Raw genomic sequence first — 27124 nt, 5'->3', positions numbered from 1 at the left:
GGGAAACACTTGTGGTCAGAGGAACGCAGCTCTCTGGTGTCAGACACATTGCTCTCTAGCAGTGTATTTCTTGTTGTTGGGAGCCAAAGGCACCCCAGAGTCTGGCAGATCCCATTTTCTCTTCTGCACAGTACACACTGCAGATGGGGTGATGTTCCACCCCCTCCCCACTCCTTTACGAGGGTCACAGCTCACTGGTGTCAGATGCAACCTACTCTATGTATGGATGGATTCTGGTTTGCACAAGAAGGCAGGGAAGACATGATCATTACTTCTAAAAATCCTCGAGCTGGTGGTAGACCTACAGGTCCTCAGCTGACAAGAAGGAAAAAGAGCAGACTTTTCATGCTGTTAACAGTCTGGCTTTACCACTGTTGTCTGGTGGAAAAACAATGGCAAGAGGCTGGGAGCTGTAAGTTAGGGAGAGCAATGCTGGGAAATTAGCAAGGGAGAATAAAAGATGTAGAGGGAGAGGTGAAGGGAGGGAACTTCAGGTCAGGAACTTGGTTTCCCCACTTCCATGCGGGAGACAAGACTGCAGGTGGTAACAATTCTTCATCTCTCCCCCTCTTGGAAGGCAGAGAGTCTTTGAGGAGCTCTCAATGCTCCTTACACACTGTGAAGGACCCTGCTGGGGCTCTCGCTTCTCCAGCCTATGGAACCTGCTACAATCTCTCCCTTTCACCACTCATATTTGCTAACCAACAAAGAGCCTTCTATGCCACAGTGATATGAGATTATGACTTGTGGACATGGAACAGATTATGGCTTGTAGACATGGCACAGGACAATTCCTGCCCTCTGTTCGGCCCTGACCGACTCTGCAAAATTTTGAGGCAGAATCTGAGGGCTTTTCCTGATCCCTCTGGCACTCAATCAATTCAAATCAATACAGTGGAGGTGGAATTTTGTTCTCACTTCTGTCCTCTTCCATCCAGAGCTGGTGTGCCTTGGACTGCAAGGAAGGATTCAGTTCCATGGAGCAATAAACACAAGAGACAGATCGGTCTAGATGGAGAGGGAGAGAAGGAAGCTTCAGAAGCTTCCCCTCTTCCACTAGAGAAGGAACAGAGCAGAGAATAGGAATACTAATGGATTCCTGCCTTTCTACACATTCTTTCCCTCTACAGAGTTTCCTTTCTGTGAAAAGAGCATCTGAAGGCCATGTTTGCTCTTAAACATACTGTAGGGAATGTCTGCCAAGGAACTAAAACTGAAAGATTTCTTCCCCTGACATGAAATGCACTACCTTCTCTGAGAGACAAGGCCTCAAATGGCAGGAGGCAGTGTCAGCTTCCAGTCTCTCTGCTCTTTTTTAAAAGGAAGGACAAACACCTCATGGGGCCAAGAATCCACGAGGGCAGAGATGGAGAAGATTCTGAGCAAGAAACTGGCCTAACAGGTGAAGTGAACAGAGGGCACACACGACAATGAAAATCAGGAATTCTTTGTCTACTTCACATTGGCAAGCAGATTTCAGGTGTTTCCACGAAGGCAGAGCTAAATTGTGCATAGTTTTAATGCAGGGAGGCAAACACCATAGGATCATCATGCCACCAGAAGGGCTGTTGCATATGTGTAAGCACTGCTCAGAACTTAAACATCTCTTTGCATCACAGACTTCATACTTAGAACCATTAAAATCTCTTTGAGGAACATGAGTGATGCATCCATCATAACATGGACAATCTCCCTAAACTCAAACAGTTTGAGACAGTGAGTGAGCCCAAAGCATTTTCTCTGTGATAGCAGAGGGCTGCCAGCTCTTTTCCTGTGTGCTTTTTCTCTGAGAAATCTCCATGCAGGTGACAAGTCTGCGGGTGGTAACAATCCTTCATCTCTCCTTCTGGAAGACAGAGAGTGTTTGAGGAGCTCTCAGTGCTCCTTACACACTGTGAAGGACCCTGATGGGGCTCTCACATCTGCAGCCTATTTAACTTGCTACAATCTCTCCCTTTCAAAACTCATACTGCTAATCAGTAAAGAGCCTTCTATCCCACAGTACACTGTGGCTTGAGGAGATGGCATAGGGCAACTCTTAGCATCTGTTCTGCCTGGACAGACTCTGTAAAGTCTTCAGACAGAATCTCAAGGCCCGTGCCCTTTTCTCATCTCTCTGGCACTAAATCAATCAAAATCAATGCAGCAGAGGAGGAATTTTGTTCTCACTTCTGTCCTCTTCCATCCAGAGTTGCCTAGGTACAGGCAAGTGTGCCTAGGACCATGTGATAGGATTTCCTTCCTTTAGCAGTATGCATGAGAGACAGATTGGTCTTGATGGAGAGGGAGAGAAGGAACTCTGGCTCAGGCACTTGCTTTCCCCTCATCTCCTCCACTGGATAAGGAACAGAAGACCTGAAATGGATTCCTCTCCCTCTACACATTCTTGCAATCTACAGTGTCCCCATACTGCTGAAAAGAGCTTCTGAAGGCCATATTTTGGGCTTCAGCATATTCTCGTGAATGTCCACTTAGGAACTAAAACAGAAAGATTGCTTTCCTTGACATTTCTTACAGGAAAAGTACTTCCTGCTTGTACAGAATATTCCTCAGATGACAAGAGGCAGTGTTAGTTTCCAGTGATTCGTTTCTTTCTTCACAGGAAGGACAGTGGAGATGAGCACCTCAGAGGTCGTGGAATCCATGAGGAAGGAAATGGAGAAGATTCTGAGCAAGAAACTGGCTGTGTTGCAGAGAGAACTGGTAACGACCCAGCATGCAATCCCACCCATGAAGGAACCGACCAACACCTGGACTACCCTTCAGAGTATCTCTGAGAATGTGCAAGCCCTGCAGAAAGATTTGGAGAACATGCATGTGTCCACAAAGGAGAGCCTTCAGATGCTCAGAGCAGACCTGGAGGAAAGAGTACCAAAAGCATGGAATACACCCAAAAGGTCTGAGTCTGAAGAGAATCTGTTGGATGTGGAGAACCATGGAGGTGAGCATGGCTACCCCCAAGCGGGCTTTCATCTCCCTGTGTTGGAACTCCTATGAGCACATAAACCTTCAGTCAGTCTCCTCTAAAGAGATGGGAGGGAGAACTGGAGTGGTAAAGAAGAGGAAACATCATGTTTGAGAGAAGGGAATTTAACAGGTGAACAGTGGGCACACACAACAAAGAAAATCAGGAATTCATTGTCTACTTCCCACTGGCAGACAGATTTCAGGCATTTCCAGGAAAAAAAAAAAGGCCTGAATTCCTTATTAATTTAATGTGGGCAGGCAAAGATCGTAAGCAGGAACATGGAATCTGCCATTCCTCCTCCATTCATTCATAAGCAGGAACATCTGCCATTCCTCCTTCTTTACCTTAGCTGAGCAAGATGCCATCTGGTATAGAATGTCCTTTTTTCCTATTGGGGTCTGCTATCCTTCAGATGCTGAAATGTCCTCAGATGCTACCTAGAGGGCAGAAGAGTGAAAGGTCTAAGGGTTCTGGGTCTGAGGAAACACTGTTCTTTCTGAAGTACCAGTCCAATGAGCACGGCCATCCTTAAGCAGGCTTTCATCTCCACAGATGGTAAAACTGTTCAACAGGACTGAATCTACTGTGCACTCTGAGTTTTTATCATGCTTTTTCTGTGTGCTATATATTTTATGTAGCCTCTTACAACAACCCAAGGCGATGACATAGCACTCCTTTTGCTCTTTGCTGAAGACTCTGAGATTCCCTTGCTAGCAGGAGCTCAGTTAGAGACTATAGGAGTGACTGGCAAAGCGCTTGACAGCTTTGTCATAGGACAAGTATTCCCTCGGGAAGCCTTTCTACCCTGGGAGGTTCATCACTGTAAGAGGAGTGCCCCCTTTCTGTCCATGGTCTTGCCAAGATGATAAAAGGCCTGGAGCATCTCCACTTTGAAGAACACCACACTCAACTGGTGAAGAACACCAGGGTCTGTTCAGCCTGGGGAAAAAAAGACTTAGAGGGGATCTGATAAATGTTTATAAATATCAGAAGGGATGGTGGAGGTAAATGGATGAGGCCAGGCTCTTCTTGATGGTGTGTAATGACAGCACGAGAAGTAACAGCCTAAAACTTGAACATATGAAGTTCCCTACTAACATGCAGAAGAACTTCTTTATGGTTAGGATGATGGAGCACTGGAACAGGATGCCCAGTGAGGTTATGGAGTCTCCTTCTGCAGAGATATTCAAGACCCTTCTGGTGACCTACCTCTGCAACCTGCTGTAGGTTACCTGCTTTGGCAGGGGGTGGTCTTGATAACCTCTAGAGGTTCTTTCCAAACCCTGTGATTCTGGTATTCATTCCTTTGAGATGTATTTCTCCTTTCTGAACTTAAGTTCATTCAGTAATGAATGAGAGCTCACAAAATGGTGTCCTACATTTCACACAGCCCAGTAGTGATTGGACAAGGAGGTTGGTTTAAATTAAAGGAGGGGAGATCTAGATTTGGTGTTAGGTGGAAAATTGTTACTCACAAGATAGTGAGGCACTGGCACAGGCTGTCCAGAGAAACTCTGGATAACTCACCCAGGAAGGCTCTGCAAAGAGGAAGAATACCTCCTACTCCATCAGATTGCTCAGTGCTCAGTAAAGCCTGATTTTGAATGTCCACAAAAAATGCCACCTCTCTTTGCAACCTGTTCCTGTTTTTCATTACCCTTATTGCAGAATAACTTCTGTTTTATATCCAATCTAAATCGTTAATTGCAATTAGAAACTGCCTGTCTCAGCTGCCTGTCACCTCCAACAGAAACAACACTTTGAGAGAACTGTGTGTGCTAGGAGATGTGATGGGGAGGAGAAGGGATGATGAACATTGCCTGGGTCAGAATAATGGATAACTGTTCCTCTATTATGGTACACATCCTTAGAAGAATCAGAAGCCGGAATTGAGTGTGGACAACAAGCAGATTTTAGGGCATTCTAAGACAAGTGTTACACTGATAAAATTTCCTTTGCCATGAGGAGGCACAAATCCCTACTGATGGCTAGAGAATAACACTACCTGCAGATGGCCCAGGGTGGTCCATCATCAGGAAGAGCATTTCAGCAAGAACTCCTCTGCTCCTGTTGTGTGAGAAACCTGAGAGGCTGCCCTCTAAAAACTTCATCTCCTTGTTCCCTATCCCTTCTTCCCTGCTGTGAACTTCTTGTCTTCTTTCTTCTATTCAAAAATTCCTCCCTTAAAAGATCACAAGAAGACTGACAAAAGAAAATAGTGCAGGGGTTTGACGATGATGAGTAGCATACTCTGTATAGTGAAGTTCTATTACATGTAGTCAGAGTTCAGACCAAGTTGCTATCGGGTCGCCATCTAGATGGTTTATCTTGAACAAATCTGGAAAATCTGATGCTGGAGAGTCACCTTTCTTTCCTGGCAGACTCTCCATTGCGAAATGGAGTCTGCAAAAATCAGTGGTCTGACCAATCCTTCATTCCTTCAGCAAGTACTTCTTAAGGGAAAAAGAATGAGAGCCTCAGCCAATCTCACAGCAGCTTTTTATCCTCCAGAGACTTCCCAGGAATCTAATGCGAGCACTCTGTGCCAAGTGTCAAGAAGCAAAAATACACACATAAGGAATTATTCTTGTCTCTCCAGAAATGGTTACTGGTCCTGCCTGTGGTCAATGAATGTGTGTCTACAGTTATCTTTCAGGCCTCTTGGTCTAGAAGCGTAAGATCTAAATATGAATGAGGTTTCTCACCCTGAGTCACACTGAGACCTGAGAGTTGATAAAAGCATGTGTGTGTGGCAGGTGGAGTGGGTCTGGGTGCCACATAAGGCAGGTAATTAGAAAATGGTGTTTAGATTTTATTCCTCTTTTCTTCTGCGTGGGAGCACGTTCTGAGAGGAATCAAAAGCCAGAAGCAGCAATGGACAAGCAGCAGATTTTAAGGGATGGTAGGATAAGTGTTTCATTGAGGAAGCTTCAGCTGCAAGTATGATTTAGTTAGGAAGAGTCTGTGCTCCCGGCATTCCTAAATGTGATCATCTGCATTCAGGACAAATTGAGATAACTCTGCAAATTCATGTCCCTTGTTCTCTACCCTTTCCTTCCATGCCACAAGTAAGACCTTGTTTTTCTTACCTTTAATTATTCCTACCTTGAATTTAAGCTTGGTTACAGTTTTGCTGCTGGAAGACCAAGTCCTCCCAATGGCCTGAGACTTCACCTTCTATGGTGGATTGACACACTTACCAACTACAGAACTAACATGTCATGTAGGAGAACACTGCGCTTTCAGTCAGCAGCGCAGACTGTGTCTCATTATACTTGAGGCCATCATGCCTTGAGAAATCCACTAACTGTCTGCTTTAATTTTTTCTCACAGGTTTTTTCAAAATGCAGCGCTACAAAGGTAAGCAGAAAGGAAATGATGGACACGAATTCTCAGAGCCTGGCTGCACCTCTGAAATACAAACCCAGCCCAGGTGCAGAGTTGTATGGAAGACAACGTGCTCAGAGGAAGGAATGTCTGATAACTTCTTTCTTGTGCACTGCCAAAGACCTTATGTATGCTTGGCAGGAGGCATTTTAGCTGTGTGTAGCCAATAGTGGCTGCTTGCATTGGCCACTTCAGCCTCTGTAACACACTCCTCTCTTTGCCCTCTTTGGAGTGAGAGGGGATTATTTCACAGTATTGCACCTTGCTAGAGGCCTGTCCAGTGATCATAATGTGCAGAGGTTAGCTGGGTGAGAGGAGGGAAGAAATATTTCCTTGTTATTGCACCAGTGAAAATCACTCTTAAATTCTAACCCACAAATCATCTGAGTGTGGTCAAGAGAAATTCAAAGACATGTTTGAGCCCACAAAGTCTTTCTTGATGCTGAATGCCTTCTTCAGATGATCCCTGTTAGAGTGCCTTGCAGTTCATGCACCCTGGGTGGGCATCATGGTTTCAATAGCAGGCCAAGTATCATAGAATCATCAAATTGTAGAATCACCAAGGTTGGAAAACTCTTCTAAGATCATCCAGTCCATCCATCCACCTATCACCAATTGCTTCCACTGAACCATGTCCTTCAGTAGAACGTCTAAACACTTGAGTGCTTCCACGATTGGTGACTCTACCACATCCCTGGGCAGCCTGTTTCAAGCACCTGACCACTCTTTCAGAGGAGATGTTCACAGAGTCAAACCTGAATCTCTCCTGACACAGCATTAGGCCATTCCCTCTAGTCCTATTGCTAGTTATATGGGAGAAGAGCTCAACCCCCACCTCACCGCAACCTCCCTTTCAGGTAGTTGTAGAGAGAGATAAGGTCTTCCCTGAGCCTCCTCTTCTTCAGAACAAATAATTCCACTTCCCTCAGCCACTCCTCTTAGGACTTGTGCTCCAGACCCCATAGAAAAGCTTCATTGTTTTTCTATGGATATGCCACAGGGCTTTGATGTCTCTCTCACAGTGAGAGGCCCAAAACTCAACACAGTCCATAAGGTAGAGCTTCACCAGCTCTGAGTACAGAGGGATGATCACTCCTTGCTCTTGCTGGTAACACTTTTTCTGATGTAAGTCAGGATGCCATTGGCCTTCTTGGCCACCTGGGCACAGTGCTGGCTCACGTTCAGCTGACTGTCAAAAAATACCCCCATTCTGTTTCCTCTACACAGTCTTCCATACGCTTTGCTTCAAGCCTGTAGTGTTGCCTAGGATTGTTGTGGCCCAAGTGCAGAAGCTGGCACTCGGGGTTGTTGAACTTCATCCTATTCGCCTCAGCCCAGCAATCAGCTGGTCCAGATACCTCTGTAGAGTCTTCTGTCCTCCAGGCACTTCATCACATACTTCAATTGTGGGAATGAAGGGTCCTGGGAGAATGAGAGGGGAGAAGCTAGGGTACCCTGAGGCAATTAGCTACTGACTGCACCCTGAGTAGAGGGAAAGTAAGATGTGAGTAAGGACTAAGTAAAGAAAGCCTTAGTAAACCAGACCTTGTGTTTTCTGTTCCTTACAACATGACTTGATCACTGCAGTTGATGTCACCCTGAATGCTGACACGGCTCACCCCAGACTGGAAGTGTCTGAAGATGGGAAGAGCATGAATGATACCGGTGTGATCAGACAGGTGCCCAGCAAGGAGGAGAGATTTGATTCCCACATTTTTGTGTTGGCAAAGGAAGGATACACATCCGGAAGAAAATACTGGGAAGTGGATGTTGGAAAGAGAAGAAACTGGATCTTGGGTGTTGCTTCTGAGTCTGTGGCTCGTAAAGGGACTGTGAACCTGTCCCCAAAGAATGGCTTCTGGGTCATAGGGTTAACAGATGGGGAAGAGTATTGGGCGCACACGGATCCTTGGACTCGTTTGACAGCGAGTGGTAGACCACAGAAGATTGGGGTCTTCCTGGACATCTCTGCCAACAAGCTCTCATTTTACGATGCCAAAAAGAAATCAGCTTTGTACACTTTTACCAGTATTGGTGATAGCAGACTGGAAAGGAAATTCATTCCCTTCTTCTCAACAGGTTCTGGTGTCTCAGCACTTGATACTGAGCCATTGAAAATCGTGCAAGGGTTTGATGATGATGATTGAATGTGTGATTAAATACAGATTGTGAAATGAGACTGATATGTTGTCAAAAAATCCCCAACTTTGTGTTTCCCAGTGGAGTCTGGCTAGGTTGTTGGTACCAGAATTTTTCAGCACTGCTTGCTATTCCTGCTGTGAGGCAGCAGAAACAAGCACTAGAAATCACATTGATAAATGGAATATAGCACTCAGCATCCTTATGAACTCCTTATAAAACATGAGTTTTATTAAAGACTCGTGTGCGGAACTGAAATGTCTTTTCAGAGCAGGAGGTGCAAGATGTACCTTTCAATTTGATAGCCCCTGGCTGTTTTTTTCCCACCTCAGTCACGTGGAACTAAATTCAGTATCCAGGAGATGTCCAAAAGCAGATCACATCAGACTCATATAGTCAAATCTGCATCAGTCACATCGTGCTTCTTCTCTTCAGTTCAATTCATATGTATCTTCCATGCCATTTTTGTAGGTGTGAAGATCAGTTTGTGGTTGAAGTTCCTGTTCCTCTCCAGAGGCATCAAAGCATAGCAAGGGTTGGTCTGTCATTCCTAAGGGTCTAAAAGGTCTGATAAATTTTATCCACAGATATCAAATAGAGAATTATTAGGATTTTGCTATTTTTCCTACTAAAGCCTCAACTGTCTAGTCCAACAATCCTTTAAAAATGGTATGGAAGTCGTTCCTATCCCCTTATTCCAGTAGAAAACCTGAAGCATGGATGAGGGGCTTTGTAGTGTTTCAATGTCCTTCAATTCCCAACCAGTGATGATTGACATCTTCCACTTACCAGAATCAAGGTGCCAAAACTTCCTGCTTCAATCTGGGCATTGTAGACCATTCCAGACTTCCTTCTAATTGCAATTACTCACAATCAGTCAGTTAAGGGTCTGAATTTTCATGGAGTGTCTTTCTCAAAAGGGATTCTCAAAAAGTCCCAGCAGTTCCATGAAATTGGAAGCTTGTATTTCAGTAATTATTTACCTATTTTATACAGTAGTCTAAATTCTGTCAATGGAATTGTTCTAAATCATGTTTGATGAGACTGAACAACCTGCTTTAAGGTAAAGATGCCCTTTCCCATGACACAGAGTTTAGAGGACAGTCTTTAAAGGTCTTTTCCTACTCAGACCATCCCAAGTATGAAATGAAATGAAAACATGTAAAATCATAAGCAAGTGGAGAACCAAACAGTATGCGAAGGAAGATCACAAGAAGCATTCAGTGAAAGTTTTTGACAAATGAATAGCACAACTTTTGGAAGAATTAGGAGATATATTACATCAAACAGAAAAAAAAATGTTCTTCTTTCATATTGTAAGTTCTGGTTAGTGCCTATGAGTATCTACATAAATCCAAGTGTGAAAAATCCTGCCCTGTAATTCAGTGTAACCACAGTTTAAATAGAAATAAATAATTTCCTTTCTGTTATTTGCCCACGTCTTACTATTTTCCACTTACGTTTGCTCATGTCTCAAACTTCCAAGGGGTTTACAGACTGACTGAAGTTGGGGAGATACCCAGAGCAGGGAAGTCCACAAGCCCTGCATGGGTGAACAAGAATATCCCAGAAAAACTCAAACACACACAAAAAAGGGTTTTTAAATAGGTAGGGCATAATGTGGTTACTTGTCATACAGTATGGATCTGGGGTTAGATAGGGGCAGTAAACCCTTAGAGTTGAAACAGTTTATGGATTTCTTTCATAATCAAATCACTGATGGATCACATAGGAGGCTGCTGTATTTTATCACCTACACAACTTGATGCCCTTGAAGACGAACACAATCATAAGCTTCAGCAAAGTGAGCTTTTTATTTGTCTTGTTGGCATACATTCTGAGGATGCTATTCAAAGCCTGATCATGAAATTCATACCAGGATACAGAGCGATAGAAAGACACAGATGTACCTTGATTGCTGAGGTTTGCTGCTTCAGAACTGTCCTGGCCAGGACAGCAGTGACTGATCATGAGGTACAGAGGGGTTTGGTCGGCTCCTTCATCCAGGGAACCCTGAGATAACAGAGCAGCCCAGCAGCTCTCACCAGAGTGGCTGACGTGAGATGAGCATTGCCAGGGCAATTAGCCCTGCTAGTGAGTCTGCTGGTTTGCTGAGGCTGCACCCTGGTGGAAGGCTATTGCCAGGAAAAATGTGGAGACCAAGACCTCAGTCTAGGTCCTATGCACACATGGGAAGGCTGCTGCTAAGAAAAATGTGGGAACTCAGACTGAGGTACTGAAACAACACCCTAATGCACAGGTCTCTGGCTGCAGTGAAGTGCCAGAACCTGGCCTTTGCAGTGTTAGACAATGGAGACAGCACTTGTGTTAGATACAACCAAGTAAATGACTCACTCAGCCTTGTGGTTGACCTGAAGGAGAAGGTGGGGAGGCTGAGGAGGGAAATGTGAGAGGGAGATTGATTGGTGGCCCCAGTTCCTATCGGCCCTGAGATCTAGGCAGCCAGTTTAGGCTCCACATGGATCACATCACCCCACCCTGCAAACAGGTGGTGGAGGGGAGCTGGCAGGCAGGCAGTGTTCCTACTACTGTGAACCCTATGTCCTCTCCTCCTCCTAACAACAGTGATGAAGAATAGAGTCTCCAGTCCATTCAGGTCCTCTTGAATGGTAGCACAGCATTCAGGTGTGTCAGCCACTCCTCTCAGCTTTGTGTCATCAGCAAGCTTGCTCTATCCGTTCATCCAGGCCATTGATGAAGATACTGAAGAAGACCAGATCCAGCACTTACCCCTGGAGAACTGCTAGTTACAGGCTTCCAACAATACTCTGTGCCACTGATCACAGCCCTCTGAACTCTGCCCTCAGCCAGTTCTCAGTCCACCTCACCATCTACTCATCTATTCCATGCTACCTTCATTACAGCTGTGTGACACAATGTCACTTGCTGAAGTCAAGGTACACAACACTTACTGTTCTTCTCCCATCTATCATCCAGTGATGGCATCACAGAAGGCCACCAGGTTGGTGGAACACGATTTCCCCTTGGTGAATCCATGTTGGCTTCTCCTGATAACCTTCTTATCTTCCAATTACTTGTAGATGACATTCAAAACAAGTTGTTCGATCCCTTTTTCAGGGATGGAGGTGAAGTTGGCTGCCCTGTAGTATCTTAGATAATTTTTCTTGCACTTTTTGAAGACTGCAGTGACATTGGCTATCTTCCAGTCTTCTATTTTCTTTGCCTGGACAGACTTGCCATAGTGCTTTGTTTTGTTTTTTTTTTTTTTTGTGGTGGTTTATACATGACTTGGAATTCACACCCAATCTCAAGAATACTTTCAACCAAAGTCAGAAACTGTTCGTATTCTCTTAGTTGAGAAGAAGTAAGATAAAAGCTATTTTACTTCAAACTGTTTTTTTTTCTACTTTTTTTCCCATGTTTTCTTTTTTTTCTTCTTGAATCCTACTTTCCTTGTTTTATGACATCCTAAGATGATGTTACCTCTCCTCCCCTCTGCCCTGACCACTTAAAATACAAAACAAATAAACAACAAAAAAAATTTGCAGTTAAAAAAAAACACAAAAACAGCAACAAAAAACTCCACTTTGATTCTATAAGACACTTTATTCAAAATCTCATTTTACAGTGGCTCCAAAGGGACAGGGGTTAATACTGGGTGGATAACAGGTGTGTCTGCCTCTCCTCCTTTGGATAAAAATGGGAAAAACATTTCTGTAGGTTCCTTTCCAAGATTTATAGGGATTTTTACCATGGTGGACATCTGATGAGCTTCGTAAAAGTTTATTTGTGCTTCCTCCAAGTCCAGAAGCACACCAATCACTGAGTCATTCATCTCCTTCTTCTCAAAACTGATGTTTCCCTTGATAGAGAAAATGTCTCCCTTGGATTTCTGCAGAGCCCAGAAGTCCTCTCTAGCAAGTGTCTCTTGCTCCTCTTGTTTTCCTTTCTGCCTTATGACCCCCAGCACCCAGTCCTGCTGCTGGCCCACATCCACTTCCCAGTAGTGTTTCCCAGATGCAAACCCTTCCTTTGCCACCAGGACAGGGATTGTGGAGGGGCTGCTCAGGTCAGCAGGTTCAGTTGCATTGCTTTCAACATCTGGAGCTCCTGGCACTTGGATCTCAAGGAGTTGGCATTCAGGGTTCACAGTAATGGGAACTGGAGGGGAAAATGAGATAACAGTGCTTCAGGGACCTCTATGTTCAGGGTGAGATGGGTTGAAGCATTTGAGGATCCGGGCAGTCCTGGCATGATTTGACAAGGAATTGAAACATTTCCCCCTAACAGGGCAGGAATCAATCACATACGAACTAACAGGACCTTGTCATAGCCATAGTGTTCTCCCTTGTGGGCAATTCCAGGTGATTCTCTCCCTCTCCATACAATATAAAATTAAATAATACAACAGCCACAAGCCTCATTCCCTTCTAACCAAGCCAGGTGAAGGCTTACTCCTATGACTCCAGCTCAGATGTTCAATTTCTAAGATCACAGCATTGTCATTTCAAGGGAACTTGGTCAAAGAATTTTTTTGTACACTCCTTCCCTTCAGTTTTACCTGCATAGCTCTGGGCTTCCCAGAAATCTGCAGAAAGGAAAAAGATGATAGGGTTTTATTATTCCATTGGCAATTGCAGACTTCTGAAACTAATGTACCGAAAAAATTACCCCCATACAATTCTTGTCACCTCTGATTCTCTATCAGTTTTGGCTTAGGTCCTCTTAACTCCACAATTCTTCTTGTTATCATTTTTAACGACTTACCCAGCTCAGCTTTCAGTTTACCTGCAAGGGAAAGATATTTCAGTCAATAACACTTGGTTCTTTTTATATTCTCATTATGGTTTTATAAAACAGAACAACCCTAGGGCATGAAATAGGAGAGAATTCTGGAAGCCGTAGTGAGGAACATTTTTATTCATGCTATTTAAATATCAGCATCAGTGCTCCAAAGGGAGGGGCACAAAGTTGTCCTCCAGACTCCATCAGGTCTGCATTTACACAGCATTACCTCAGATATGTCTTGAAAAACCCTTTAGTAAAGCAGGTGAGGGACATCTGAAGGACAGCTTAGATGGGATTATTCGAGGAAAATTCTAGTTTTATCTCTGGGCTTCTTTTTGCTCTCAGAAAGATATATTCTTGTGCTCTGTCTGGTCTGGATGTGTCTTTTAACTGCTCTCATGATAAGGATGCCTGACTTTCTGAGAAGATAAGACAGGTCTGGGTCATCCTTAGAAGGGTTCTTCTACTTTGTGCTGAGCGGCCAGGTTATTTCTGTGGGCGTTCTGGAAGCAGTTGAATCCAAAACAAGCTCCCTAATAGGCTCTGGATTTTCACACAATCCTGAAATACATTCTCCAGAAGAGAGAAGGCCAAAATTATATCAGAATAAATCTGATTCTACCTAAAAGCCTGGTGGTGGGAGCCTTTCATAAAAAGAGATTTGGGCAAGATTTCTTGACTGCTGCTTCACCAGAAGAGTTTGGAACTGACTTTTTTTCTCTCCAGGAAATGCATTAATGCTACAGTGCTGAAGAGTGCTTCATCTACTTGTCTTCATGAGCTTTCTGGAGCAGATTCAAGTCAGAGGGCTGTTCTAGCTGACTGGAAGAAACTGTTGTCTATCTTGCAGCACTCCCTGCTACCAAAACCTTGGCATGTCATTCCAGTGCAGTTTCTAACTGTAATGTCACCAATTTGACTGAAGCAGCTCTAAATAATTTTCGTGGCAAATGGTTCAGAGACTGAATAAAAGACCTGCTGTCCCCTAAGCCTGTGGAGTCAGGTGCAAAAAGATGAAATAAAGTGAAAAACAAGTGCATGTAGTATGAAGATAAGTTTATATATAATATGTATTTTGTGAGGATTGCTCTGAAGGTAATGTCTACTATTTTATTCTGTTGGCCGACCATGTCAGAGGCGTGTGTTGGTGAGATGGCAATGGAAGTAGAACCTTCTTGCCAATAATTCATTACATTTTGTTGCCATGTGACAGATGGCAGCAGAGGGGCACTCTGACAAATTGGCATCTGACACAGAAACGCATATGAAGCAAAGGTGTGTAATTGAATTCCTCCATGAAGAAATAACTGCACCCTGTTGACATTCATTGATGCTTCCTGAATGTTTATGGAGACCAAACAGTGTATGTGAGCACAGTGAGGTGGTGGGTGTTGAGTTTCAGCAGTAGTAACAGTGAGAGAGGCTCACCTCCATAAGTGCAGCTCTTTTATAGGATAAAATCCATTAGAAATCCATGGTATCCAGATCTTTATTGTGAAGTTAGGCCTGGAAAAATTGTGGCCAAGAAAAGGTAGTCTAGGCTGGTCATACAGTAAAGCAGCAGGACAGCAACCATGGTGAGATTATTTTTTTTTAAGAAAAAACCAGAACCTTGTAGATGGATGTTTCACCATATTTGTTCCATTTCACCATCTGGGATGGCACTGACAAACTCATCTGAAGAATTTTATTATTGTTTCTATGCTTGACGGGATTGTAAGGTGTATATAAAGTGTGTTTTCTTACCAAAGCGGCCTTTGAGTTTGGATTTTTCTGAAAAATAAGAACATAAATAAGTGATACAAGAACTCCAGGAAAACAACAGCAACAACAAGAAGCATTTGTGAAAATAACATAACAGTTACATGCCTATTCTTTCCTTCTGATAAGCATACACTTATATACATACAGCAGAGCATACACTCCAGTTGAAGGTAGAGAGGTAAATATCAATTTTCTACCATCTAATCATCTCTACTAACATATCCAAGAAGTCATTTAAACTAAAACCGAGCTAAATAAATAAAGCAATTTATTCCATTGTGTCTAAACCGCATCCATCCTCAATTATTGAAGAAAATGAGATTTACCTCTTCGATTTGTGGCTTTCTCTTGTTCTAATCAGTTCAGCAGACAGAATGAAAGGAAAAAAACACACATAAATGTGATAGTTATTGGATATAAACTTACTAAGTGGACTATTATGTTTTATATGTATGGACTTTCCATAAATTTTCACTGTTAAAGTTGAGTAAATATTCTGAAGAAAGTCTTAATGTTATTCTGCTTTACAACTAGGACACATGCACACACACAGAATCTACAGTGCTTAGCCTTTCCTTATTACCTTTGGATATTTCCACACGAGAATAATGCAATTCATTGAAATCCCTTGTTCAAATTAAAAAGCACTATCAAGACTAGTAATCACATCAAAACCAACTGGCAAACAAACAAACAAAAAGAAAATCAGACAATTCTCCATCTTCAGAGCAAAGGCATCATATTTAATGAACAGCAAAAACATCTTACCTAACATCAACTTCAGTTGTTCATTTTCTGGAAGAGACAATACACAGACACCAATGCATCCCGTGGCAGAAATACCAATAATACTCAAAAATATCAATATGCAAACTGCAAAATCACATAGCATGGTGTCCTTGTGCGTCCTTGGAGCTTGGCTACTTTCACTGCACTGTCAACTGCTTCAAGCAGGTGTAAATCCAGAGGAAACCAAATAATTCACCCGCGAATGGATCACAATATTTTAACTGTATTAGATGTAGGTAACTGATAAAACTTGAGCAAGGTGGAAAGACAGTTTATTTGTACTGCTGGTACATTGAACACCTCCCTACAAGGACAGACTGAGAGCTGGAGCTGTGCAGCCTGGAGAAGAGAAGGCTCCTAGGAGAGCTGAGGGTGGCATGTCAGCATCTAAAGGAGGCTGTCAAAAAGACCTGGACAGATTCTTTAGCATGATCTGCTGTGACAGAACAAGGAAAAATCATTTCAAGCCTGAAGAGAGATATTTAGGCTGGATGTAGGGAAGTAGTTTTTTATAGTAGATTGGTTGAGGCACTGGAACAACTTAACGTCATCACAAATGCAAAGGGATTTTACCTTCTTCCATCGTTTTCTTCAATTTTACTAAAAAACAGAGAAAAGCAGATCATCGTGTTAGCTACTCTTGTGTACGCCGCTTATTCTGCAATAGTGAATTTTAAGTGTAAATAGAAACAAGTGGGGTTAAAAGTTAAATTTAATTTAACCTGGTATATTTTCTAAGGCTCCTGGTTAGCTCTACTTTTCCAGACCAAGGGGGATATCATTTCTAATAGAGTTACACACACAAAAGGGAAGATTTATGAAGAGCTGCTGAAGTCACTTTGTTTATTTAAAGAGGAGCCTGAGGAAAGACCTCATCACTGTCTAGTTATTAAAGAATCTGAGGAATGCTTCTGATGCTTTAATTAGGCATGATTAGACAGGAAGTTTAACTAGGAATGATGGAAAATGTTAGTCAAATGTCAGTCCACATATAGTAATGACTAGGGCTTAATGAAAGCAGGAGCAGACTATTTATAAAATACATATGGAAAAAAGCTCATGCAAGATGTTTTTACACTGAATGGTGCAGAACTAAAATGAAAAACTAAGACATTTGTCTATAACAATTACTAAATAGTCCATAAATATTTCCTTTATTTAAATATAAATAATCCATATGCTTTACAAAGTGTCATATTCTTCATCTTCATCGTCTCTTACCTGAATTAATTGTTCTCTTGTGGTTACCTGGTTTACAACAACAAAACAAACAAAAAAGAACAAAATGACTTTTGAAGAGTAATACTGAGAGCGATCATTTATCTGGTTTCTCTCTACTGTCATGGGTAACTCTCTGGAATTGTGTCCCTAATGAATACAGAGAGGGTCTTAGGCATGTAGTTGAGCTCATAGAGCAATCCTTGTCAGATCTAACGTTGTCTGAGGTAAGGACAAGCAATGTGTCTTACCCCTTGTTCAGCCCATGTACTTCCCCGCTCTTTTATTGTTCAATTTCCTGAATTCACTCATGAAATAATCACTGGTCGATTTGATTGTAAGCTTTTGTTGCAATCACGAATTTCAATATGATACTTCTGTACACTATTTGAAAGAATATATGAAGAAATACTTACTTTTTAGCTTAAAAAATACAACACAAATTAGGACTGCGATAGCACATAAAATTACCAGGTAGGCAGCCGGCCATTTTGAAATGGAGGGGAAGAAAATATCTGCAAAAATGAACAAAAAGGTGTTGTATTATATTAATGAGTTAAATAAAAACAACTGTAACTCAGGATGTAATCAAGGAGATGGTGAGCTTGTATTTTTCTTTGATTTTCCTAATAAAATTGCTGAAGAAGATACCTGGTACAAAGGGAGCAGTAATTCAGGGAGAGTCTTTCTGTGGGTACCAAATTTGAGATATGGAGAAAGCTTTGAGAAGTTCATAAATCTGAAGGAATTCTTTTTTCCCCACAAGTGTGTTGCATTTCATACTCAACTGACCACAAAGCAGGAGATTTAAAGAAGGAAGAAGTCATCAGTACTGAGCAAGACTCAGTATTTCCTTCCTTCCTTCCTTCCTTCCTTCCTTCCTTCCTTTCTTTTTCTTTCCTTCTTTCTTTCTTTCTTTCTTTCTTTCTTTCTTTCTTTCTTTCTTTCATTTTAATTCAGCTCTGTCCACTGACATCTCTAAATGTGAACCAGGGAACACGAAGTTTTGTTAATATCTGAGTCTTCTTTTTTTTGAAGGAGAAAATTGGATGCCACAAAGACTGTGTAATAAACTAGAAAAAAAGGTTGCAGAAGATTGCAGCTCTCGAGACCTTTTGTCCAACAGTGGTTCTGGGACTATATTTTTGGGCCAGCTCGTGACATAAAAATGGGACCCACACCATTTTTCCTATCTTTTTGATCTTACAAGTAGATGACTCTGCTCACTCACCTGAAATCAGCACTCGGGATTCGCTCATTGTCTTCAGGAGATTGTTAACTATCCTGCAGGAGACTTCCATGTCAGATCCTGGTATTAGGTTCATGGAACTTAGGACACTGTACAGGCCTGAAGGCATCATCATAACTTTTGTGGTTGATAGTTCCTTCCTGATCTGTCCTTGGCCATCCAACCAAATCACTTCAGGTTTAGGAAACCACCCATCTGCATGGCAGGTGAGGCCAATGCCCTCTTTCCTGGGACTCCTCAGGAAAATGGAAGGCACACTACCTTTAGCTAAGGAGAAAACATACTTGTAAGTTTATATTCTTATAATGTTGCCAGTGGAATCTCCCTGTATTTGGTGAAAAATATAAAAACCTCATAAAATGAAGAAAATTGGTGAATTACAGGAAGCCTGTGAACAACTAGTGCAATCTGTTCATGAAAACAGAATTTATTAGAGTCTCAGGTTAGGTATTTCAAGTAAAATTCGTGCTGACATAGTGAAAAAAATAAAAATAACATCATATTGTTTATATTCACGGACTCAGATGACTAAATTACAGTGTTACATAGATATTAAATCTTTGCCTCCTCTGGAATTAACTATGAAAACATCTTCAGGAGAATCTGGCTGTAATTTTTAGAAGCCACTATGCCCATTTTCCACCTACAAACAGGAGGGGAATCAGCTCTTTGAAAGGGTAGACAGCAGCAGGACAAGGGGAAATGGTTTTAAGTTGAGGGAGGGAAGACCTAGGTTGGATTTCAGGGAGAAGTTCTTTACAGAGAAAGCAGTGAGGTGCTGGAACAGCTGCCCAGAGAGGCTGTGGATGCCTCATTTCTAGAGGTATTCGAGGGCAGATTGGATGGGGCCCTGGGCAGCCTGGTCTAGTATTAAATGGGGAAGTTGGTGGGTCTGCATGTGGCAGGGGGGTTGGAGATTCATGATCCATCAAGTCTCTTCCAACCCCGGCCATTCTGCTATTCTGTGATTTAAGGAAAATTGGATCCAGCGCAGCAGAGAAAGAAAGGAAAAATGTGCTCAATTCTAAGCCAGCCACATTAATAAGAGCTACCTATGAAGATGGTATCTATTAATATACTGAAATAAAAATAGGAGCATTGTCCACTGCTTTGTTTTCCTGATACGGGCAAGGGAAGCAGTGAGGTACTGGGATGAAACGAATTGATTGTACCTATCCCAATTGATATCATCATAGAGAGAGACTGGACAATAGGTTCAATAATGGCTGATTGCAGAGTAGAAACCTAGATTTAGCTGAATAATAACAGAGCTTTCTAAACTTGCTGTCTAGGCTTCCGTTGAACCTGAAAGGAGATTGTACCACCAGGTCACATAAAGATGCTTGGTATCTCAAGATAAATCTGTCCTCACATAGTCAGAGACAGGCATTTATTTAGAGAAAGCAAACACAAGTCAAACATTCTTCCATGGAGAAAATTTATCAATCAAATTACATTAAAATTACATTTCTCTCAGTCAGTGGTGGACATACATGCTTCTGTTCATCTCCATTTTTGAATAATGCATGAGAAGAGCCACTAACCTGCTACTTGCAGTTCAATCAGCACATCACGGTGCTCATCATTGAAAGAGACCACACAGGTATACAATCCTTTGTCAGAACTTCTGATATTCTTCAAATGCAGAGACATGTTTCCAGTTTTAAATTCACTGTGGAATAGTTCTATTCTGCCTTGATATCTCTCATCTTGCTTTTCATTTTTATTTTTTCCATGGTATGTGCTCACCGTTATTTTTTCAGTCTGTCCGTTAAATATCCACTGGACAGAGAATATCTCAGGAATGTTCTCTGCTACCACATAACAAGGCAAAATGACCTCTTCTCCAATGACTCCAGTGATGGAACTACGAGGCGAAGAGCTAATAAACTGACCTGTGGAGAGTAAAAATGACAGCTGTTTTCATTTGTCCATATCATATTTTACTTGGAACTACATCAGTCAGTAAATTGAACTAATATCACTATCAACAGAAGAGCAACCTAGAACAAAAGTAGAAAACAGCATGGCAGGGTGCTTAGATGAACAATATTCCCATTCCTCAATTTTCTGAAGATGAGCTTAAGAAAGTTCAAGACCGTTAAGTGGAAACTGAGAAATCGTGAAAAAAAAGATGAAAACTGACAAAGTCTGTCAAAGATCCAACATAGGATGCAGGATCTATAGGACAGAAAAAATGAAGGTGGGATACAGTTTTTCAGATGGTGGTACCTGGTATCATTTAGAAAGTGATAGTGTGTGCATCTGATCTGCCACCTCCATGTCAATCATTTAATTAAATACCTTGTCAATTAAGCTCTAGCTAATTGTTCCATTCATTCTACAGTCAAGAGTGAAGTTTGTTCACTGAACGCAGTAGAGTTTCTTGAACACTTGCATTTCATGACCTCAGACATCAGGACTGGTAGAAGTGACTTCAGGATACATGCTGGCTATGTATAAAAACACAGATCACAGCCTGAATTGGTGACTAGCCCAGAGAAAGATCTTGTGTTAGCTTGGGAACACAAGTAAAGTGCCTCAGCCTGCACTTCAGTCCATCCCAGGATGGACACTGTACCAGCCAGCCATCCCCAGTGATAAGAGCTTGCTAGTGATTGTACCAGCTGGCTCACCCCAATATGAGTACCTCTCTATTTAATAGATGAATATCAACTTTCTCCTGTGTACTTTCTTCAGGATCAATAAACTTTACACAGAAGCTGGCATTATTCCATTACATTGAATCTGTTCTCTTTTGGAGCACCCATGCTCAAAGAAGAAAAGCCTGCAGTACGCAGAATTTGGGTAATTGAGTGGAATCCTATACACTGAGCTTGTTTGTAGACATCTGCCTCTAGAGAGCTAAAGATAAACAGCTAAATCTCTGAGCTGAGCCCATACTCTCAGGCATGACATGGTTGGCTACATCTAGAAGTCTAGAGCTGAATTCCACCTGGCTTCCATTCCCTGATGGAAAGTCTGTAAGTCCCCTTCTGGCTGATGTTATCTTCCAGTCTTGATATCAGATTGTACAAGGGGTATTCTTGGTGTTTTTAGTTAGAAGTTAACCAAGTAAAAAAGAAATAAATTGTGTGCTCATTATTTATTTCTTTTATGTGAACCTAGGCATAATTAAAATGAAATATATTTAAAATTGAACTATTTTACCTGTAATCAAGCATGATAAGTGTTGAAAAGCCAGAACTTGAAAAGGTGTCAACATCCAAGACGGGAAACCCAACATTATCCAGGTTTCTTAATCATCAACACGACTGAAAGTAAATCTTCCAGGTGAAATTCCTGTGGGACTCCTTTGGTCTCTTCGTGTGTTCAGTGTAAAATAACAGGCATAAATGCACATGTAATATAATGAGGAAAAGTATGAACAAAGATGAAGACATTGTGTTGCATGCAGTCAAAGGCAATGACATTTGCAGAGCATCTGTCTTAACAGATCTATCAAATTTAGCTACCTATTGTAAATCATTCAAAAGCAATATGATCTTTGTCTGCTCTGTTCAGTTGTCCATGCTTACCTTTGTCTTCCAGAAACTCCATTACCTTCCTTGGCAATATTTTCGTTCAGTGAGAAGTTAACATTATTGTATCTTTTGTTTGTAGCAAAAAGCTCTTTCTCTTCTTTCTCTCTTAATGAAAAACAAAACAAAACGGAACCACCTTCATGGATAAATTCCTAAGCAAAGTGTTCCTTTACCAATCTCCCTGTTGACTTCCATGAGCATTTTAAGGAGAAACTTGTGATTTAACAAAGGTAACTCTTTCCAACTTCCTGCAAAGAACTTGGTTTTCAAAGTCATTGCTGAACTAATCCATACTCATCATGTACTCAGTAAAAATTAAGTGGTGTCATGTCTTTAAATCTCACTAATTGGAGACAAAACATTTCCTGCTCTCCTCCACCTTTCTGTGTGGTTTTCTTTTTCTCACATTTCCAGTAACTGATAAAAATCAAGTCAGAGGGAGGCATTCCCACCCGAATAACAATGCAACTACAGCAAGCAGGTTCATGTCCGTCAGTGCATTCCATTAAATCTACAGCAATTAATTCCAGTATCATTATAAATGCAGGGGATTTTCCTTATGATTGCAGAAAAAATATAATTTCTTACCTGAATAGAACGAACCTTAAGACTTATGTAAAGGATATGGTAGTTTTGAACCTTTGTCCTCATATCTTTATTACCAGGGAAACTTGTGATTGCATTTTTAACATCCAATAGGATAGAGAGGCTTGACCAGACTGATTGGGAAAAATGTAAATGTCAAAATTCATGCTGAAAGACAAAAATATCATCTTGCCTCCCGATCCATTTCCATACACTAGGGCAAACAAGGTAGAGATATTCCTCCTCATTCCCCTGTGCAAACCAGCTCCCTCTTCAACCAGCATTTAGCCAGAAAGCGCTGCAATAAGACTTACAAGTGTATAATGAACAGATTGTTAGGTATATTGTTATTAGTATGTTTTATTTTGTTTTTCCTATCACATGCTTGAATGTTGAGCTCTCTTTGTTGACATGCCTAGATCCTGGAAGTGTGTTTTCTCATGTAATACTTTTTATGTTCCATTCAAGATCTGAAAACAATCACATTGGAAGTTTACTCATTTTTGGACTTCAGTGATTCTGATTTTGCTGCTTTTTTTTTGTTTTGTTTTCTTTTTTCTGTTGGTTTGTTTGTTTCCATTTATTTATTTATGTATTTATTCCTTAAGCAAAAGCACGGCTGTGGAAATCAGGATTCTGAACATAAAGCGTTCCAGTCTCCTTCATCTTTCTGGCTTTTTAAGCTACTCTGATTGTTTTTAACCAAATCAGATCTAGCGGTAGAGTTTTTCAGAAACAAAAAATCTCTCTAAGGTCTATGAAAAGAGTTGTTCCCAGGGAAGGTAAATGATTAGGTTTAGGATTAGGATTAGGCTACAATCAAGATTTGAATAAAGCTGGTGTAATTAAATCACTGCATTTCTAGCTTACTTCAATTTCCTACTTGGCCTCTGACTTCTATATTCATATTTCTGATTACAAATCATTCTAAAGGATAACGGACTTAGGCAACTACTGATTCTGGTTTCTCTGTCTCCTGTTGATGCTGTTTTCCATTTTAATGTCGTAATTGTCAGAAAATCTTAATAGCATATGAATTGTTCTGCAAAGGTATGAAAGTGGTTGAAACACAAACCTGTTGCTGCACGTTGGACCTAGGTGTGTAGGAAAATCAAACCTTCAGGTATCTCCTGCAATCCTTTGGACCAAAGGGCAGTAATTTCCTAGGGTTGAAGTTCAGTCTTTCATATTTGTCAACTTCAGTGAGCAAACCACTGAAGTCCACTATCTGTATAAGTAGGGAAAATGGAAGTACTTGTGTTCAGGGAATGCAAGATAACTGCAAAGTGACAAAGATTCCTCAATTCTGCAATACAAGCTGTATTTAAAATGGATCGTTTGGTTCATGCCATTCAGGTAAGGAATGAAAGTCTGGCTGAAACAATGCTGTGCACTCACAAATGTGAGGTTTGCATGAGTATCGAGGTGGCTGTTTGCCCTTTACATTCCCCAGGGAATGGTTTCAGCCCTGGATTAAAATGGCTTCTTTCTCGTCTAGATAAGTGGGAGTACATTTTGGAGTTCTGTGTGCAGCATTTTAAACAATTTGCTAAAGGTTGTTTAAGGTTCTATCTTTCTAATACTTTAATGTATGCATGAATACAATCTTCTTTCTAAAGAATGGACGAGGCATAACTCTAATCTATGATTATAGTTCTACATCAGAAGCTACCAGCTAGCAGAGTCTTTCTTAAAGTCTCTGAAATGCTCATTTATTTGCTGAAAATTTGCTTGAAAGAGAGTTTCCTGAAACTTTTCTCATGATTGGGCTTGTGTTGAGGGCTTGTGTTGAGGTCTGGGTTTGTGCAGAGTCGAAAAGTAAAACTGAGAAGACTCTCTAAAACGATTACTGGTGTTAGTAATTAGAATTTGTTCCAAAATAATGACAATATCTTCTTCTTTCAGATGCACTAGAAACTGAGTTGGGTAAGTGGTTTAAAATCTTTGTTTTCTTGGAATACGTACTGCTGCTTTAGGTAACGTCAGGCCATGGATAAAATCGCAGTGATGGCAATAACTGCACATCAGAAGGAAGCAGAAGACAGGCTTACAATTACCCAACTGTGCATGAGATTCACAAAACCCTTCTGTCTCTTTTCCTTCTGCAGCTTCCTGGAGAGCTCAGGACAAAGCAGGTAAGCAGACAGGAGAAAAGACAGGAAAATGGTGCACTTCTCTGTCCAAATTCTCCTGAAATGGCAATGCCATGATCTTAGAGATCAGGCAGCTGAGCTGGAGTCACAGGAATAAGCCTGAATGAGCTGAAGTCAATAGCATAAGCCTTCACTGGATAAAATGAAACAAGGTTTGGATGAGACAATTGGAAATACTGAGAAAAGGAGTTGCAGAACTGTGTTGTTGTAAGGTATTACAACTATTAAGAGAATGGATGGAGAAATGGAAAATTAAAAGAAACCATGTGAAGGGTGAGAGAGTCACCTGGATTTGCCCACGAGAGACTTCATGTCCATGACAGCTCCAAGGGCCTGTACCTGTGGGCTCCTACGTGTCTGTTGCTTGCCTTCTTTGGGGGAAATGTTAAAAACTTTGAAACCCTGAAGTAATCTGACCAATCTTCCCCTGAAGATGGAGGTCCCAGAGGCTCACTGGATCATTTTTGTTTTCTCCTCCAGTTCCCCCTACTGCAAACAATGAATGCTGACTCCTCAATCTCCAAGAGTCAGGCGCTCCAGATGTTGAGGACAATGCATGAGAACCTGATTGCTTAGCAGCCCCTTCATAGTCCCATCCTTGTGGGGAAGGAAGGGTTTGCAGCTGGAAAATAATTCTGGCGAGTCATTATCATGTCCAGATTACTTGGATATTCTTCCTGGTCTTTGACTTGTTTATTCAGACTTTTAATTAAAACCATTCAACTGTGTAATGGACTCAGGCAACCCAGTTTTGCATTAAGGGGTAGTTATTCAAGACTGTGCTGTAAGTCCAGTCGTGTCTGAGTGGACTCACATGGCCACTCTTAAGGAGCCTTGTTCTATTCCATGAGAGCTCTCATGGCTAGTATAATGAATCATGCTGTTTATTTCAGCAACAGATCACAGATTCGTTTGGATCACCTGTGATAATTACAGTGTCAGCAGCACATGTGCAGGAACCAAGAATGTGAAAGGAAAAAAAAAAAGGGAATAACTCTATAGGGATTTCTAAGTTTCATGGGGAAGTACTCTGTACAGCCAAGTGCTGTCTCACCCGAGATGTGTCCCTAAAGGGGAGAAAGGGAAGATTCTGCAGCCAGCAATGTCCTCCTAAGTTGTCTACAATGGTATTTTGTCTGAATTCCTCCTCTTCTAGGACATTTTAATAGGATTTTTTTCCCTTTCATGTAGGCTTGTTTAGCAAAAAAGAAAACCAACCAAACTACACACATTAGTTTAAGAACAGATAGATTAGTTTACCAAAAGGACTTCATGTGTGCTTGTTCTAAGATTTTCCAGTTTAGCGTTGCTTGGTATGTGAACAGCCTTGTTTTGCGTGATCCTTGCTTCACTGAAGCCACAACGACCACTTTTTATCTATCCCAATAGTATGCACTGGGAGCTCCCTTGTATCCACCGGGTGTTTCATATAAATTGTTTTGAGTTATGGTGTAGCAAGATAAAAAGTTGTTCATTATGGCGCAACAAACAGGAAATTTGCCAAATGGGGGAAAAAAGCTGAAGGTAGTCCAAAAGTCACTGTGAAGAATCTAAAGCTGAAATAAGGAAGTAGGTGCTCATACAGATGCACCACGTATGCCCAAAGAGACACCAGCATACATTAAAAAGCTCTTGAAAAAATAATGAATATGTACATCATTTCTGGTAAAAATGTTGCATGTGTATGTCTTTACTGCTTAAAAGTTGAACCTGAACTCCAAGGGTTTCAAGCATGCTTTATCTGCCAAGTTGCCTGGTATGTGTCCTGAATTAAAAGGAATGCCTGCTTTTTGACACCACATTTGAGTTAGAGTGTTTTCTTCCCAGACTTTCTGATGATCCTTTCAGGTACCTTATTGTTACTTTGTGCCTTCAGGACCTTGTTGTAGCATCCTGCCCATAAAGAGTGAGAAGGGCTGACTAGATTCACAAATACCAGCAGACATCACAGTCTTGAACTGACAAACAGCAATGAAGACTGCAGAGAAAATGATGACCTGAGGCCTCTTTCAAGCATTCTTTTATGCATGCTAGGTTTACAGGTGCACCATCCCAAGGTTGTAAGCAAATAAGTCTGCAATATCAGATTTCTCAAAAGTGACTCGTCATCCATATCTTTGTTGTGATTGATTAAATGGAAAGCTGCTGGCTCAGGGTGACAACCCTGCAGGCTCCCAGTTCCATGGTACCACCAAATTCCCATCTCTACATGTTTATCTCAGTTTGGCTGAGTGGTTTTCACTCTGCTCTACAATTGTAACACTTACAGTCAGCACATCACATTCTCCTGGTGTTAGTAACATCGAAATTTGCCAGTTTATGTTGTTTAGAACAGACTCCCTGCATGTTCACCTCATTCCACCATGCAAGTTTTCTCCACTCTGTACTTTCTCTTAAGAGAAGAATGACTGCAGTCACTCTTCATAACATTTATAAGCAACTGGGGAGGTCGAATGCAGTCTTATGAAGATCACAGCTCAACAGGTTCTTGGGCTGCTCACTTTTGATAGAGTAAGATGATTGCATCAGACTCACAGCACTGCCCAAGCTGCAGAAA

The 27124-nt window shown here is 41.5% G+C and overlaps 2 protein-coding genes and 1 long non-coding RNA gene across 6 annotated transcripts in view; 2 read left to right on the top strand and 1 right to left on the bottom strand.

Annotated features, from left to right (window-relative positions):
• Window positions 1-8733, top strand: part of LOC122156558 (butyrophilin subfamily 1 member A1-like) — a 14391-nt gene extending 5658 nt beyond the window's left edge. For 2 of the 3 annotated variants that reach the window (XM_042811341.1, XM_042811340.1), the window contains exons 7-9: window positions 2603-2941; window positions 6302-6328; window positions 7943-8733. In XM_042811341.1, the coding sequence (XP_042667275.1) occupies window positions 2603-2941; window positions 6302-6328; window positions 7943-8502 (926 nt within the window). In that variant the 3' untranslated portion in view covers window positions 8503-8733. The remainder of the gene's footprint in view (window positions 1-2602; window positions 2942-6301; window positions 6329-7942) is intronic. The other variant, XM_042811342.1, reaches the window with a different exon arrangement.
• A 3329-nt stretch (window positions 8734-12062) lies between these two features.
• On the bottom strand, window positions 12063-22540 carry LOC122156556 (butyrophilin subfamily 2 member A1-like). 2 transcript variants are annotated; one of them, XM_042811338.1, is made up of 14 exons: window positions 22418-22540; window positions 21824-21934; window positions 21456-21607; window positions 19829-20179; window positions 18267-18551; window positions 17452-17550; window positions 17039-17065; window positions 16391-16417; window positions 15797-15823; window positions 15355-15381; window positions 15011-15037; window positions 13244-13264; window positions 13038-13064; window positions 12063-12637 (listed from the first exon to the last, which is right to left on the bottom strand). In XM_042811338.1, exons 3-14 carry the CDS (start codon window positions 21529-21531, stop codon window positions 12099-12101), a joined length of 1533 nt encoding a protein of 510 aa, XP_042667272.1. In that variant the 5' UTR covers window positions 21532-21607; window positions 21824-21934; window positions 22418-22540; the 3' UTR covers window positions 12063-12098. The 2 variants fall into 2 exon arrangements, with proteins under 2 accessions (XP_042667272.1, XP_042667273.1); XM_042811339.1 differs by lacking the exon at window positions 21824-21934.
• Window positions 22541-23513: 973 nt separating this feature from the next.
• Window positions 23514-26366, top strand: LOC122156557. The gene is made up of 2 exons (XR_006167524.1): window positions 23514-23770; window positions 24523-26366. It is a non-coding gene; the product is annotated as an uncharacterized LOC122156557 (long non-coding RNA).
• The last annotated feature ends 758 nt before the right edge of the window (window positions 26367-27124 follow it).

The sequence above is a fragment of the Centrocercus urophasianus genome, unplaced genomic scaffold (assembly GCF_019232065.1).
Source record: "Centrocercus urophasianus isolate 14NV4802_14NV808 unplaced genomic scaffold, USGS_Curo_1.0 seq_1283, whole genome shotgun sequence".
Taxonomy (NCBI): domain Eukaryota; kingdom Metazoa; phylum Chordata; class Aves; order Galliformes; family Phasianidae; genus Centrocercus; species Centrocercus urophasianus.
This window is presented reverse-complemented; position numbering and strand designations above follow the sequence as displayed.